This window comes from Alosa pseudoharengus, unplaced genomic scaffold (assembly GCF_046254945.1).
Source record: "Alosa pseudoharengus isolate Yale_2024_CS ecotype anadromous, Long Island Sound unplaced genomic scaffold, YU_APseudo_1.1 YU_APseudo_1.1_scf_1, whole genome shotgun sequence".
NCBI classification, from domain to species: Eukaryota; Metazoa; Chordata; class Actinopteri; order Clupeiformes; family Clupeidae; genus Alosa; species Alosa pseudoharengus.
The window spans coordinates 40,139,595-40,157,094 of record NW_027468564.1 but is presented as its reverse complement, the minus strand read 5'-3'; the positions used below and the strand labels follow the sequence as shown (position 1 = coordinate 40,157,094).

At 49.1% G+C, this 17,500-nt stretch overlaps 1 protein-coding gene across 1 annotated transcript in view; it reads left to right on the top strand.

Moving 5' to 3' along the window:
- LOC143118909 (signal-induced proliferation-associated 1-like protein 2) overlaps positions 1–17,500 on the top strand; it is a 102,755-nt gene that overhangs the window by 33,700 nt on the left and 51,555 nt on the right. Inside the window, exons 2-4 of the mRNA XM_076280049.1 lie at positions 5,514–7,312; positions 10,960–11,087; positions 14,070–14,258. Of these exons, the coding sequence (XP_076136164.1) occupies positions 5,845–7,312; positions 10,960–11,087; positions 14,070–14,258 (1,785 nt within the window). The 5' untranslated portion in view covers positions 5,514–5,844. The remainder of the gene's footprint in view (positions 1–5,513; positions 7,313–10,959; positions 11,088–14,069; positions 14,259–17,500) is intronic.

Here is a 17,500-nt window from a genome sequence, read left to right as displayed (position 1 = left end):
ATTCTTTAACGGGTTATAAAACTACATATCCCTCCTAATATTGCTCTGTGTTTGGATTCTTGCTGCCTCTGTGATTCAGGCTGACTGTGTATTTCTCGCATGTCTTCACCAAAGATTTCTAGAGCGCTACGTGTAGCACTTTAGAATCTTTGCTTTACACTATGTAGCCTAGGAGTCTAAGTTTACTTCATTAACAGCTGATCCATTCTGTATGTATTGAACACGTCAGTTCAGGGGATTGTGCCGGCCTTTAGCTCCATAGACCAGGACGGTGGTGGTGGTGGTGGTGGTGGTGGTGGTGGTGATGGTGGTGGTGATGGAGAGAGTATGTGGACATTGTGTGAGCCTTGCAGCTTGATCAGCGGTAGCCTAGCGTTAGCATAGCGTCTAGGGTGTGTGTGTGAGTGAGTGGAGAAGGGTGGGGATAATGGGCTTAGTGTGCTGCTGATGGCTGATTGAGTGTTTAATGGTGTGAAGGCAGGCAGCCGAGAGAGAGAGAGAGAGAGAGAGAGAGAGAGACCAATCTAATAAGTAGAGAGAGAGAGAGAGAAAATAAGGAGAGAGAGAGAATAAGAATAAGGAGAGATAGAGACCAATCTAATTAGTAGAGAGAGAGAAAATAAGGAGAGTGACCGAAAGAGAAAGACAAAGATGGTTGGAAATGAAGATACATACATAGAGATCGAGGCTGAGAGAGAAAACCGGGAGAACACATGCGTGAGTGAGAGAGTGATGTGTTTGTAAGAGAGAGAAGGAGAACAAGATGGGAAAGAGACAGACTATAGAGTGGGAGAGAAACTGTGAAGAGATGAAAGATCAAGGCTGTGGAAGAGATGAAAGAGAAAGAAACAGACAGACAGAGATGAAAGACAAAGAGACAGACTGTGTGTGTGTGTGTGTGTGTGTGTGTGTGCTAGCAAATGCCTGTGTGTGTGTGTGTGTGCGGTGTGGTAATGGAGCTTCTGGCAGCCTGGGCTGTGCCGTGCCACTGGCCCGGGGGGAAGGTGTGAGTGTGAGGATGTGGGGCTGTCAGACAAGGAGTCGTGCCCATGTAGGGACTGGAGCCGGGCACGATGCCCCGTAAACCTCCCTACATACACACACACATAAAACACACACATACACACACAAACATGCATAAACATACACACCCTTTCCCACCGGCCCCTGTTTGGACAGGAGCCTGCCCTGCTCAGCCCCGTACAGTACAGTAGAGCTGCCCCCAATCCCCCCTCCACACACACACACACACACACACACACACACACACCCCTCTCTCTACCATTGGTAAACTAGTGCCAGTCAGAGAGAGAGAGAGAGAGAGAGAGAGAGAGAGAGAGAGATGGACAGAGTGTGGGTGCGAGCGCGAGGTCCACGGTTGTCCAGGGGCCGTGTGTGTGTGGCCTGCTTAGTAACGGGCACATCCACGGGACGGGACCCAGCGTTTCGCTTTGGTGTGTTTACTTACGCCCACAAAGGGAGGGAGTGTGTGAGGGAAAGGGCGACAAGGATGTAGGGCACCGATGCCTGTGTGTGTGTGTGTGTGTGCACATTTATAGTGTTGTTTGAAAGTAGAGGACAGTGCAAGAGAGACAAACTAGGTGTCGGTGTATATGAGCCTGAGTGGGAATGAGCTTATTCGTATGTGAACTATTTATATACTATTTATAGGTGTGTGTGTTTGGGGGGTGAGGTGTCACATGCTATATGAATGCACATATAAGCTATGTTTACACACGCGTGTGTGTGTGTGCGCGTGCGCGTATGAGTGGGTGACAGTGAGTGTGCTAGCAAATGCCTGTGTGTGTGTGTGTGTGTGTGTGTGTGTGTGTGTGTGTATGTGTGCGTATGAGTGTGTGCCAGTGTTGGGAGTGTGCTAGCAAATGCCTGTGTGTGTGTGGACATACCGGTACATACATATGTCATGCATTTGTCATTCCTGTCCCCTATTTGCCCGCGTGTCCTCTATAGCCTTTGTCTTATTATCCTAGCTTATGTCCAACACCGGCCACCTCGTCCCACCCAGCACCGCTCATTCCACCAGTCTCCCACCGGGCTAACTGGGCTTAGTTAGGCGGTCCCCTTAAAGGGATTGCCCTTAAACGGAGTTTAGTTAGGCGGTCCCCTTAAAGGGATTGTCTTTAAACGGAGTTTAGTCCAGTTTGGCTCGTGTGTGACACCGCTGCCCCACTGCTCCCACAGTGCTCGTAAAGGGCCCGGTGGAAAATTTGGGTCAAAGTTGGTTCAACAGTGTATAAAAATAATGGGTCAAAGCTAGTTCTATAGTGTATAAAAATAATGGGTCAAAGTTAGTTCTACAGTGTATAAAAAATAATGCAGTGAGGATCGAGGCCAGTCAGCTTTGAAATGTGATTCATGAAACACCAAAGAAGCACTTTTGAACAGAAAAAAACCCCCGCTTTTATTTGATTTTATACGTCTTTGATATGCTAGAGCTGCCGTCATCATCAATGTCATAGGTATGCTATTAATGAGGGGCTCCTTGCATAGAAGAGCATAGTGTGAATGCAGGCGGATCCACCTGACTATGTAGGCCTCAAATAAAGTGCCTATCATCAACCTTGTGACGGACGGCGGAACAAAACTTTTGCGGTCGGCGCCTGTCTGTCAGCGCCGAGCCAGCCGGCCGTCTAAACGGGCGAGGGCAGGGTGAGTGGCCTGCCCCGTCTGCCAGCGCTTGGCACAGGGAAGGAATGGGAGCATGTCATGGCATGGAAAAGACATTAGGGCATTGTTCAGTGGGTGTTGATCAATATGGTGACAAAGCAAATGCTGCCTGTGTGTGTGTGTGTGTGTGTGTGTGTGTGTGTGTGTGTGTGTGTGTTAGTATGTGTTCTGTGTGTTCATGTGCTTTATTTGATTAGTAATCATGTCGGTCTCAGTCCGTTATCTGGCCTGAAGCACTTGGTCAGCAGCAGCCCTCAGTGTTAGCATGTGGCTCACAGCCCTGTATGTCCTCATGATTCCCTCTTCTTTAGCACTTTGCCCAACATTTTTAAACTCATTCCCCAGCAAATGGACTCTGACTTGTTTGTGTAGCAAAGTAAACAGAATTTATCACGGCTTCCAGCCTCATTCGTCATACAGCTCAGCAAATAAAATAGACAGTCTCTCTCTCTCTATTTCTCTCTCTCTCTCTCTCTCTCTCTCTCTCTCTTCCTCTCTTTCTCTTCCTCATTCTTTCTCTCCCTCATTCTTTCCTCATTCTATTTTCCATTCTGTCCCATTTTCTCTCTCCCTCTCTCTCTCATGCTTACTCCTTGCTCTCTCTCTCTCTCTCTTTCTCCCTATCCCTCTCTCTCCCTCTTTCTCTCACCCCCCCCTCTCTCTCTCTCCTTATTCATCTCTCCCTCTCTATTCTGTTCTAGAATGCAGCAGCTCTCAGACCGATGGCATTTATACTCACCACCACTGCCACGCACACATAGCTCCTAACAAATCACAAATAACAAACAAAGCAGCTTGTTTGTCACGGCCTTTTTATCTTGCGTTTCCATCTCATGGTTTCGCCTGACTGCCACTCAATTTCTCTGGCGCAGGGGGGGGGGGGGGGCATGCTTTTAATGAGGGTCAACCAGCTCTGTGTTTCCAACCTTCATCCACCATTTATAGGCATGGCTCAATAATGGATGAATTCATTACTCGCACAGATAACAGCTTTTGGCCTGTATTCATCCTCCAGTGACTATCTGTGTTTCTCCCTCTCTCTCTCTCACCCCCCCCCCCCCTCTTGTGTGTGTGTGTGATTGAGATTGTTTTTGCTTGTGTGTGTGTGTGTGTGTGTTAGCTCTTCTGAAGATTCCACAGCCTTTAGTTGGTTTTTCTTTGCTTTGTCTTAATGCACATTGCTTATGTAAGATCCTTGTGATCGGATTATGTGTCTCATTTGCTGATGTGTTGATTAAAGAAAAAAAAAAAAGAAGTCACCCTGAATCTGGGGAATGCCTGCAGGTCAGAAAATCCTACAAATAAATGTGCAAATGGGTCAGAAAACATCGTAAGAGTAACACACCTGGTGCTCACCGTAATCGGTTATACTCTCCGCTGAGCAATAATCTGTGTGATGTAGTTTTTTTTTTTTTTAATTAATTAAAACACTGAAATAGCTTGGCTTCTGTACAGTATGTATCTATAGTACAGAAACACCCAGAATCCCTTCTGCTAATATTTGGGGAATAATAGGTTAAAGGTCATAATAGCTGTGAGCGGGATTGGCGTCCGATATCCTGGCTGAATGTCGATTATAAGATTGTCCATTCCAGTGGCGCTCAGTCAGGCTGGGCTGCCAAGCTATCGGGGTCAGTGAACAGAGATTTGACAGCAGTGCTGTTTTTTTTTAACCCCCAAACAGGGTAAACAGGGTATTAATATGCCCCTCTGGTGCTCAATCACTCGGCCTCAGGCAGGAGAGGATTAATTTTTGTGCCGATGGACGACGTGCTGTTTGAAAAGCATGAAAGGCGACGGTGTTGCTCCCCACCCATTTCCCCTCTCATTTAAACGCATTAGACCTCAGGGGTGGTTGGTTGGGTTAAGCCTTGCGAGCATGAGCAGAGCCATGTTTAGCTGCGTTATGCCACGTGAACATGAGGTTGTTTTTTGTTTGGGAATTGTGTTTTGAAAACAAAAAACATCGGTCGCTGTCACATCATGCATCTTTAGGCTGAGTCACCATATTTGGGTTTTGGAGCATGACTTCTTAGTGTTTTTTTTCCCCCCTCCATATATAATGAAATGGCCTCTCTTTGGAGATTATTGTGTTACTATGCTAAGAGGAGGCTCCAACTCCCACTCTTCAAACCAATTTAGCTCAGATCCATTAAGATAATAAGGACGGGGCTGTTTTTGGACACTGGGGGCACTTAGAGCGGTGCCCTTGACTACAGACAAACATTTAGAAACTGAAGTGAATAGCATTTACCATGTGAAACACGGGCTAAATGTTGGCATGAACTTTCTAGATGAGCAGAAAAAAAACATTAAAAAAACAGATGGATGCATTCTGAACTCTTAACTCCCCTTTTAGCTTAATTGACTCTCCTCAAACACATACTTAGTGTTCAGTGTACAGTGTACAACATGGTGCTAGTTTAGCCCTCAATCCTTTTGGCCACATCGTTTAGATCATACGGAAAGCTGCGAATGGAGATAAGTATGCTATGTCATGAAACATGTATAGCCTATAGGATCCTATAGGATTCAGAATGGCCGGCCCTCACGTCTCCTTACTCTCATTGGCCAACAGAGATGACTGAGCTTCGTCAGTTTGATGGTGTTGTGATGCCGCTGGTGGTGTTGAATTAAGTATTTGAAAGGGCTTTGTGGGGGTTTACACACTCCCAAGGTCGTTTACACACTCCCAAGGTCGAATTGTGGGCTCTCCAAGCTCAGACGTCATTTTTTGGTTTGTCTCTCTTGTTTCTCGTCTGAGAGCATTGGTTAATAATTGATTATTCATTGATTTCTTTTTTCTTTCTCTTTTTGAATTTCAGATTCACCCAAGATGCATTGTGCCGAGCTGTGAAGGTGCATAGGGAAATGACCTCACTTCCTGTCCACTCTCCCCGTCACGGTATTGTCCTGTGGACACAGATGAGCGTCTAGTGAGCACCCTGTTGTATGGGTCACAAGCCCACCTTTACCAAAGCCCTGGTCTGGGTTTTTTTGTATACTCAAGTGTCCATTCTTCAACCACTGAAAGAACTATGAGAACAATTCTTCTGGCTGTTATTTGATGATTTAAACCTCGAAGGTTCAGATATGAGGGGCATCGGCCACAGAGCACCGGACGAAGCCTGATCAGGAACTCTCGAGGGCTTTGTGATGCAGACGACGGACAACCTGTTCAACAAGAAGCTTCAGGCCCTGAACGGCAACATGGGACCGCCCATGACCAGCGTCCAGGGCACGCCAGCCATGCCCAAGATGGGCGTCCGCGCCCGCGTGTCTGATTGGCCCACGCGCAAGGAGATCGCCGACAACCGCCCGCCGCCCCGTTACGACAGCCTGATGACGAGCTTTCCCAGCATGCCGCCCGGTCAGACGCAGGACGGAGGAGGAGGAGGAGGAGGCATGAAACAGACCCAAGCGTCTGTCATCAACGCCAACTTCCTGGAGGCCAAGTACGGGCTGGCCGACCTTCTGAACAGCTCGCCGTACAAAGGCGGGTTCAACCCGCTCCGGCAGCGCAGCAACAGCGACGTGACGATCAGCGACATCGGCGCCGAGGACGTCGACCAGACGGCCATCAACCCCAACACGGGCGCGTCGCTGCACCGCGAGTACGGCAGCACGTCCTCCCTCGACCGCCAGAGCGTCGCCGGGCAAGGCTTCTCCGGAACGGCCAGGCCCCAAGACCCGGACCTCGGGGCGCCGTCCGAGCTCCCGAGCGCCCCTCCCCCGCAGGCGCTCCCCGAACTCTTGCACTACACGGCGCCCCCGGCCACCGCGGCGGCGACGACGACGACGCTGTCGCCGAGCCTCCAGACGGCGGCGCAGATCGCCCGCGGCGACATCATCTGCATCTCCAACCTCGACTACGTGGACCCGTCGCTCTTCTACAGCCGGGAGCGCGAGCGCTCCGCGCTGCAGCGGCAGAAGTCCGAGAAGACCGAGTCGTCCGGAATCTTCCGCCGCCTGCGCACCATGAAGAGCGACGGCGGCGGCGGCGGCGAGCGGCAGAAGCAGAGCAGCAGCAGCACGGAGCAGGACGAGGTCGCCCGCCTCCTGGGCCGCCCGCAGAGCTTCCAGAAGTGCTTCGCCCACTACGACGTCCAGAGCGTGCTCTTCAACATCAGCGAGGCGGCCGCCAACCGCGCCAACCTCGCCCGCAGAAAGAACGTCACCACGGGAGCTTCGGCTGCCTCTCAGCACCAAGGCGGCGTCGGCGGAGGAAGTGGAGGCGGCGGCGGCTCCAGCGACGGTAGCGCTGACCCTCTCCCCGGCTGCGAGTCCCCCCTGGGCAGCTGCGAGGACCTGGGCTCGGACCCCGACGAAGGCGACGGCAAGTGCAACGGAATGGTGCTTAGCTGCCCGTACTTCCGCAACGAGACCGGCGGCGAAGCCGAGCGTAAGCTGGGCGTCCCCAGGTCCAACAGCGCCACCTACAGCGACGGAGGAGACGGCTACAGCCTGGAGGCCTCCATCACCTCCCACTGCTCCAACGCGGGCGTGTCCGTGCTCGAGGTGACCCGGGAGAACTACCCTCTGCAACGGGAGATGGTCAAGCGTTACAACTTCGAGCATATGGACCAGGGAGCATACTACTACCACAAGTACTTCTACAATAAAGGTGAGGAGAGTTGAACTAGCTCAGTGTATTTACACACACACACACACACACACACACACACACAAGCGCTTGTCATTGACTGAAGCACTGAAGTACTTCTACAATAAAGGTGAGGAGAGTTGAACTAGCTCATTGTATTTACACACACACACACACACACACACACACACAAGCGCTTGTCATTGACTGAAGCACTGAAGTACTTCTACAATAAAGGTGAGGAGAGTTGAACTAGCTCAGTGTATTTACAATAGGTGGGTGGTCTAGTCCTGGGGTTTTCAACTGATTGTTTATCCAGGGACCACCATTCTGACTCATTACGCAACCCCAGGACCACCACTGAATAAAAATACTGATTCCAACATTGCAACTACATTACTGAATCCATGGTCAGGGACCACCAGCAATGTCTTGACGGACCACAAGTGGGCCGCGGACCACTGGTTGAAAACCCCTGGTCTAGTCTAATCTAGTCGTCAGGAGTCCAGTTGGAACACCTGAAGGTTGTGAGATTTCATTCCTAGTGGCTTCCATTGTGCCCCTGAGCAAGGCATATAACCCCAAGCTGTTGTACCTGTAGTTAGTTCAGTGTGAGTCACCCTGGATAAGCGCATCATCCAAATAGTATGAAAAGGAGTAATATAAAGAAATAAAGTTGAAAAGCTTCAATGATCAATGATCTTTTCAAGTCTCCCAGAGGGGCATTGTGTAGTATTGATTGCTGACAATCCACACAAACCTCAGTCCACAAAAAATGACCACAAGGAATACAGATATTAAAAAACAGCATAAATATACAGAAAAAAAATACTCCCAACAAAGCTGAGAAGAGTTGAAAAGTTCAAGCTTTTATGTGATTTTTAGTGCACACACACAAGGTCCAACTGATCCCTCACAGACGTTTGTCATGCAAGCCCAGTCACGAGAGTGGGGACCGTCCTTTCATGCATCGAGTCTCCTCCGCATGTGATGCATGTACGACGCCAGCCACTCGGGAGGAAAGCTGAAAAAAGCACTCCCGACAAAATTGGTTCAACTCGGATACAGCATGTGACCGTATGTACCGTGGTCGGGTACTGTAACGTGTATTTGCCATGGCGTTTTACCCATAATGCACAGTGTGTGCATGTAGCTCTGTGAATTATTCAGACACTTACAGGGGTATGAAATGCGGTGTAGCAGACAACTTTGTTCGTATAGCAATCGCATGTGTCACCCGATCGCCTGCTATCAGTCCATGTGAAGTCCTGTGATGCTAGTCATTAATTATATAGAAGGACACCACAACATGACCCTGTGGTCAATACAGCAATGCAGTTACTTTCAGTCAAAAATGTGGATAGGGTTGGTGTGTGTGCTCTCTCTCTCTCTCTCTCTCTCTCTCTCTCTATCTATCTATCTATCTATATATCTATTTCTCTCTCGCTCTATCTATCTTTATCTATCTCTCTCTCTCTGTGTGTGTGTCTGTGTGTGCATGTAGTGGCCATTTTCACTCATGCGTGTGTTTGTTGATAAGGCCTTGAGGGAGAACAGCGGGTGAGTGGACACTGTTGCCCCACAAACACCACACTCTCTCTCGGCTGCCCTCTTCACCTATGACCGCCAAACACCAAAAAATATCCAGACTCTCTCAGACCCCATGCCAGACTGGGTCCTCAACTAAATTATTCCCCAATGTCCTGTGCTGACACATGTCGGTTGTACTTGCTAGACAGACAGTACGACCTTGGCATTGGTTTGTGTGTTTGTGTGTGTGTGTGTGTGTGTGTGTGTGTGTGTCTGTGTGTGTGTGTGTGTGTGTGTGTGTGTGTGTGTGTGTGTGTGTGTGTGTGTGTGTGTGTGTGTGTGTGTGTGTGTGTGTGTGTGTGTTTACAAATCTTTCCCAAGAGAGACAGAACCAAATGAAGTAGACAGACGGATGGACTGACAGACACCAAGAGTAAACAGAGGGATAGAGAGAGACTGCTGGAGAGAGAGGAAGAGAGAGAGCGATAGAGGGAGACTGCTGGAGAGAGAGGAAGAGAGAGAGCGATAGAGGGAGACTGCTGGAGAGGGAGACAGAGGGATAGAGAGAGACTGCTGGAGAGAGAGGAAGAGAGAGAGCGATAGAGGGAGACTGCTGGAGAGGGAGACAGAGGGATAGAGAGAGACTGCTGGAGAGGGAGACAGAGGGATAGAGAGATACTGCTGGAGAGAGGAAGAGAGAGAGCGATAGAGGGAGACTGCTGGAGAGAGAGGAAGAGAGAGAGCGATAGAGGGAGACTGCTGGAGAGAGAGGAAGAGAGAGAGCGATAGAGGGAGACTGCTGGAGAGAGAGGAAGAGAGAGAGCGATAGAGGGAGACTGCTGGAGAGAGAGGAAGAGAGAGAGCGATAGAGGGAGACTGCTGGAGAGGGAGACAGAGGGATAGAGAGAGACTGCTGGAGAGGGAGACAGAGGGATAGAGAGAGACTGCTGGAGAGAGAGGAAGAGAGAGAGCGATAGAGGGAGACTGCTGGAGAGGGAGGAAGAGAGAGAGCGATAGAGGGAGACTGCTGGAGAGGGAGACAGAGGGATAGAGAGAGACTGCTGGAGAGGGAGACAGAGGGATAGAGAGAGACTGCTGGAGAGAGGAAGAGAGAGAGCGATAGAGGGAGACTGCTGGAGAGAGAGGAAGAGAGAGAGCGATAGAGGGAGACTGCTGGAGAGAGAGGAAGAGAGAGAGCGATAGACGGAGACTGCTGGAGAGGGAGACAGAGGGATAGAGAGAGACTGCTGGAGAGAGAGGAAGAGAGAGAGCGATAGAGGGAGACTGCTGGAGAGGGAGGAAGAGAGAGAGCGATAGAGGGAGACTGCTGGAGAGGGAGACAGAGGGATAGAGAGAGACTGCTGGAGAGGGAGACAGAGGGATAGAGAGAGACTGCTGGAGAGAGGAAGAGAGAGAGCGATAGAGGGAGACTGCTGGAGAGAGAGGAAGAGAGAGAGCGATAGAGGGAGACTGCTGGAGAGGGAGACAGAGGGATAGAGAGAGACTGCTGGAGAAGGAGACAGGGATAGAGAGAGACTGCTGGAGAGGGAGACAGAGGGATAGAGAGAGACTGCTGGACAGAGAGGGAGAGAGAGGGAGACTGCTGGATGGGGAGACAGAGGGATAGAGAGAGACTGCTGGACAGAGAGGGAGAGAGAGGGAGACTGAGGCAGACAGAGACAGATATATAGTCAGATAGGAGAAAAGACATCAAATGAGACATATAGACAATGAAAGAAAGATAGAGAGACACAAAGAGAGAGAAAGAAAGATAGACACAAAGAGAGAGAAAGATAGAGAGAGAGAAAGGGACGGTCAAATGGAGCATGAAAGAGGAACCGACAGACAAAAAGAGAGACCGGTTGACCCATCCATTTGCTAACACACACGCGCACACACACACACACACACACACACACACACACACAGAGTCATATGTACACACACATACACACACCGTGCTTATCTCTCTCACACACAGTTGCTCTTTCAGTTGACTCGACCCAGCAGCAGCAGTGCAGCGTTCAATAACCCTTTAAATCCGCCCTAATTCAGCTTGAATGATTGATCTGTCTGTGTGTCTGTGTGTCTGTCCCACCCACCCCTAACCCCCCTCTCTGCCACTGTGCCCCCCCCAGAGCACCAGAACTATTTTGGGGTGGATGAGAACCTGGGGCCCGTGGCCCTGAGCATCCGCCGCGAGAGGCTGGAGGACAGCAGAGATGGAGCGCAGTACAACTACCGCATCATCTTCAGGACCAGCGAGGTAGGGCTGGAGCACGCACACACACACTGACACACACACACACACACACACACACACACACACACACACACAACTAACCACACCTTAGTGTGAAGCCATTTTTTAAAAAAACAGCAGCAACAGCAGCAGAAGCAACTCTACAGTACAATAGGTGAAGGGTACTTTTGAGATGGGGGGGGGGGGGGGGGGGGCAACAGAGAGGTCCGGGACCTGGCTGGGTTTCCAAATGCTTTCAAGGTCTCTGATGTCGCTAAACATAGAGTCTCTCCAAAAAGTGACACACACTCTCTGCCATCTGGCACCATTACTACGAAATACACACACACTACACGACGCACACACACATACTACACGACATAAACACATACACACACACACACACACACACACACACACATACACACATTCTCACAACATCTCTATGATGGAGATGACAAGACACTCATCCTCCTTAAAAGCCAGAAAGAGTGCTTTGACATATCCACTCTTTCTCTCTCAGTCTCTCTCGGATAGACACTGGTGGTGATGGAAAGAGAGGGGGTGCGGGGGGTTGGGGGGGGGGGTGATGGGGACCAGTAATGGGGCAGAATTAAAATGTATAGATGTATAGCGGTGAGAGGAAATCAGGTCAGGCCAAATACACAGGTGGAGGACCAAGCGCGCACGCACACACACACACACACACACACACACACACACACACACACACACATACACACACACACACAAGCGCTTGTCATCGTAGCTGTACGAGGGCGCATGTAAGCTTTTAGTGCAGTGCCCTTTTCCCAGTGCGGTATCACTCTGTTAGTCCCCTCAATGACTGAAGTGTGGCACGGCACGGCACAGTACAGCACAGTGGGACCCAGCAGGCCAAGTATGGCAACGATGATGATGATGATGATGAATGATGGAGAGGCTCTTGACTGGAGTATGATGGCCTCCACTTCAGGCACGGCAGGCGTGGAAGTGGGTCACTCAAAACGTATTTCTGTTGTAGGTTAGATCTTAAAGGGTCTTAAATATATATGTATAGGATGGTTTTTTTTTTCCCTTCCAGTCATGAAATAGACTCGATAGCTGAATATGGCTGTATTCAAAGCAACTGCCCAGTTCATTGCATGGATTGATAAGTGAGATCAATGTCATGCAATAATCTAATTATAAAATGATAAAAATGTATTGATTGAAAAGTGCATTAATATACTGTAGCTGTACTCAAATGACGTACACTATGTGATGAACTGTAATAAAGGATATTGGTGGCTATTACAGTATATGATGCAGTGTATAGACCAGTAAGGTGTCATCATATCTGTGCTGAATTATTGTATACTTACCACCACTAGCGTAACATTTCCCATTGATCGCTACATGGTTGGGTGCCCTGTGCGCTGATGTCAATTTTCTGCCCATGGGTGGCCATGGCATCAAAGCTCATCTACCCCACTCCGGGGCGATTAATAGAAGGTCATTTCTGAGGCTGACATTTCCAAGCCTGGTGCCAGTTCTTGTCCCGTGCTGTTGATCAGCCCATGTCGAGTCAATCTGATGATGAGAAAAACGTTCGGAACATCTGAACATCCAATTTTATTTACCGGTTTAGTTTGCTTGTGCCGGTGTGTTCTTTTGGGCAAAGGCTTTTAGCCACGGGCGGCAAATGCAAAGTTGCACTGTTGTAATGTATTTCTGTCAAATGAAACGGAAATAGGTTATCTAGCTACTCAAATCGTTTGAGTGCTCAAGGCAGATCATTTGCAAATAGTAGAAACATGCATCAGCGTCAGGAGTCGATGCAGCATGAAGTTTCTTTTTGCCTCAGAATATCCACCTCACCTAACAGCACCCAGAACACATGAGCACATGTATAAAATGGCTACATTTGTTTTAGTTGAATCAGTTATTCTCTCATCCATACTGCCCCTACATCTCAAAGGCGGCGTTAATCGTCACGAGGCAGTATGAGCCTCTTTGCTTTCCGAGCGAAACCACCGTCATGCCTAGAGCAGTGCGGTTACTCTCGACATCGTGCCCTCTTAGCGAGGCTCAATAATTCATCACCGGTGTGGCCGCGCGTGTAGTGTGCAGTGTGCAGTGTAGGCACGGATAACGGGAGCTACGGGAGCTGGTGTGGCCGTTAAAGGCCTGGGAGTGAGTTCTGGTACAGTGAGTGTGCAGAGTGCAGCCGGCTCGCGCCGGTGACGCGTCTAGGGGGTGACGTGACTGTGGCATGGCATATGCTTCTGCTGATGTAGCTGTTGCTTGGGTGTTTAGGGAGTCATTCATTTATTTATTCTTTTCTTTTCTTTTCTTTCTTTCTTAATTTCTCTCTTTGTTTTATTCTTTTTTCTTCCTTTATGTATTTTTCTCTCTCTCTAGTTTAAAGGGACGCCAGGCAAGCCTGATGCTTTTTCTCTACGAAACTCCCCCTCACTCGGTCTGAAGCTCTTTTCCTTTTCTTTGCGTCTTCAGTGAAGGGTTTTCGCTGCTTCTTCGCCTGCTCTGCCATTATACACACGTTTTACAACAATCTCTAGCGTTTTGTTAGCCTGCCTCTGTGCTGTAAACTGATCCTGCTTCGGTCGGCGGGTAGGATACACCGAACTTGCAAGTGGAATATTCTTCCTACAGGCAGTAGGGGCGGGCGAGAGAGCCTTCATTCGCCCCGTAATGAGTCATTTAACCATATACCGACTTACGAAGATGATTAATTAACACGAAAACGTTGCCTGGTGTCCCTTTAACTATCTTCCGCTCTCTTGCTCTCTCTATCTATCTCTCTCTCTTGCTCTCTCTCTCTCTTGCTCTCTCTCTCTCTCTCTCTCTCTCTCTCTCTCTCTCTTGCTCATTATCTCTCTCTCTCTCTCTTGCTCTCTCTATCTCTCTCTCTTGCTCTCTCTCTCTCTCTCTCTTTCTAAATAAAGGATTTGAACACCACTCCACCACCTCACCCCTTCACCCTTCTCCCTCTCTACTCCACAGCTGACCACCCTGAGAGGGGGCGTCCTGGAGGACGCGGTGCCCTCCACCGCCAAGCACGGCACCAGCCGCGGGCTGCCCCTCAAGGAGGTGCTGGAGTACGCGGTGCCCGAGCTCAACATCCCCTGCCTGCGCCTGGCCAGCAACTCGCCCAAGGTCCCCGATCAGCTGCTCAAACTCGACCAGCAAGGGGTGAGAGTCCGTCCGTCCGTCCGTCCGATCGACCGACCGACCGACCGTCCACAGAGACCGACCCCAGAACAGCACAAATTAGGGCCTTTAACCCATTTACTCCTAAAATGCCTGCTAAAAACGCCTATAGAATCCTATGGCATTCTAGACTAAATAACCTTATTTCCTGAGGGTTTTCTGAAAACATACTAAAAATGGTCAACGTCTACCAAAATTTAATATCTAAGCCTCTGTAGCACCTAGAAACATGAAATAAAAAGCATGCTGCGCTATGCAGCATCCAGCGGGAGGGTCAAGCAGCATCCAGCGCGAATGGGTTAATGTGATCTCAAATGGATGCAAGGTCTGATCTCAAGGAGGTGGGTGGTTAACCTTGGGTGGTGGGGTGGCACTAATATAATACAAATGCTAATTCACTTTGTGGAATCTAGACCACGCTTTTACCACAAGCAATCATACTTTGTTAATTAAGTCAATTTCAATTTTTAAGTTTTATTAATTTATATAGCTGCATTAAGGGTAGACATTAACCTTTCATTATACGTTGGTACATTAGTGTGAATTATTTTATTATTATTTTAAAGGAATCTGGGGCATGCTTTATATTAAGTATACCCAGTACTTGGTTAACATTGGCACATATACATAGCCTCTGGCTCGCTACTTGGTATGATGACGAGACAAAATTCCATTTTTCTTTTGTAGCTGCTGCTGTGCTGTTGTTGTCACACAGTCGGTTAAAAATGCTACAATGTCACAACACATTTACTGAGAACAAGCAACCCTTCTGGAAGAAGAGCAAGGGAGGGAGAGTAGATGATACAGAGTTTGAGGCTGAAAAATGTAAAAAAAGTAAGGGAGAGGGTGAGAGAGCTGTGTCTCCAGACTGTTGGTTATCGCCACCCTTTAACAAGAGAAAGGGGAAAAAAACAACTTCACCTCATCTTAACTTAACTTCATCTTAACTTCAGTCCCTTAACTCTCCCAACTCAAACCCAACCATTTTACACACACACACACACACACACACACACACACACACACACACACACACACACACACACACACACACACAAACCCCATAGGTTTTCTACCCAGTCACACAAACTGGTAATTAGCCAGTCCCCACTGCTGCTACAGCAGGCTAGCTTTGTAATTACCCGACCTTGATCACAGGGATTTGGAACACGGACCCGCAGTTAAACCCACTTCTGTTCTCCCCGTCCACTGTCGGCTACGACACTGACCACTTTAAAAGACTTCCAAATGGGAAAAGGAAGACAACGCTCAAAAAGACACGCAAGATCCGAAGCCCCATCATTTCAATCGTTCAACTAACGTTGTTGAAACATTGTAAAGTAATTGTAATAAAGTAATAAATTGTAGTAAAGTAATAAAGTCCTCATTATCATAAAATATAATGCACGGCTTGACAAGAGTAAGCACTAACCTGAGTGTCAAACATGAATGAATTACGGTTTGTTGAGACTATTGGGGCTACATCTTTGGTCGTGCGAATGAAACGGCATTGGCTAGTGTTGGTGAAGGGACGTAGATTGTTGCCTGTGTTCATTTGCAGTGTCAGCTGCCTCGTTTTGACAAAGGAATGTCTTCCTGTGGATGGGGGGGGGGTGAGAAATCTATAAGGTCATAGTGGTGGAGAGGGTAGAGAGGGGTGTCTGTATTTGGATAAGGTGTAACAGAGTAGATTTGTTTGAAGGAGAAAACACTTTTTCTCTCTTATACCCCCTCCCCCTCAAAGCTCTCTCTCTCTCTCTCTCACACACACTCACACACTCACACTCACTCACACACACACACACACACACACACACACACACACTCTCTCACACACACACTTTCCTTATCTGGGAATTAAATTGAAATTGTCGGGGGAGTATGAGAAGCAGTCTTTCGTTTCATCGACCGACCGGGGTCTTGGATCAAATCGACACCACTAAAAATATTTGCTCACCTCAGGGCAAAGTCAGGGGGTGGGGGATGTGGAGTCTCGTGTGTGTGTGTGTGTGTGTGTGTGTGTGTGCGCGTGCATGGTGTGTGGGTGATGATGACGGTAAAAGGAGAGAGAGTGAGAAGAGATCGACACAAGCTGTATTACTTTATAATTGAAGAGCGGCGTAATCCGAGACGCCCCAGGAGAGAGAGCAAGAGAGAGAGAGAGAGAAGAGAGAGAGGGAACAAGAGAGCAAGTGAGAGAGAGGGAACGAGAGAGAGAGAGAGAGACAGACAGACAGACAGACAGACAGACAGACAGAGAGGGAGGGAGACGAGAATCGGCAGCCTCTCAGAGGACCCCCTCCCCACCCCCCCCCACCCCAAACACACCCCTGCAGGCATTCTGGCACAAAGACGGGCGCAATAAACTTTTGATTATTTTTTTATGAGCGTTGTTTTCATATGGTCATCCTCCAGGCGTCCATCTCCATCTCTGGGCTGCTCCCTCCCTCACCCCGTCTCTCTCCTGGTCCCGAGTAGCCTCAGGCCCAAGTCCGCCCGCCTCCGTTATGCATACGCTGCATTTCAAGCCGGGGAAAGAGAGACAGTGGTGGTGGTGGTGGTGGTGGTGGGGGGTGGCTGGGAGTGGGGGGGGACAAAATTAGCATATAGGGAAGGACGGCGCGGTCGAGGGGCACCAAGGGAGTGCCGCCGCACAGCACAGCAGGGCAGAGCAGAGCAGAGCGCGAGGCTCCAGGCTCCTGGCGGCATGTAGGTGGTCTGGCCGTATTGATTTTGCTCTGAAGTCGATGGCAGAGGGGCGCTCCTGCTGGATCCATTAAGAGGTGGAGGAGAGATGGAGGAGAAAGGAATTGGGTGGGTGGGTGGGTGGGTGGTTGGGGGTATAGGGGGGGGTGTTATTTTTTGTGCAGCCAAAAAAGAAAAAGAAAAGAACGGCGTCGACTGCCACTTAAGAGGCGGAGAGGAAGAAAGACGGCTGTCGCCATGACGACCGGTCGGGCAACCCACAGCGAGTGTTTGACCCTGTCTGCTGGTGGAGTGGCCACCAGATGCAGGTGGCTGATGCATCTGAACCTGAAGTCCTTTCTTCATTTGCCCTTTTTCTTTCTCCATTTGCCCTTTTTCTTTCTTCATTCCTTTGTTCCTCTGTGTCAGTCCTCTGTGTTTCTTTCATCGTTTCATTCTTTTAGTTCATTTTTCATCTTGTCCTTGTCCTTACTTTTTATTTTCTCTATTATGTATTATCCTATAGCCCTTTCTTTCTT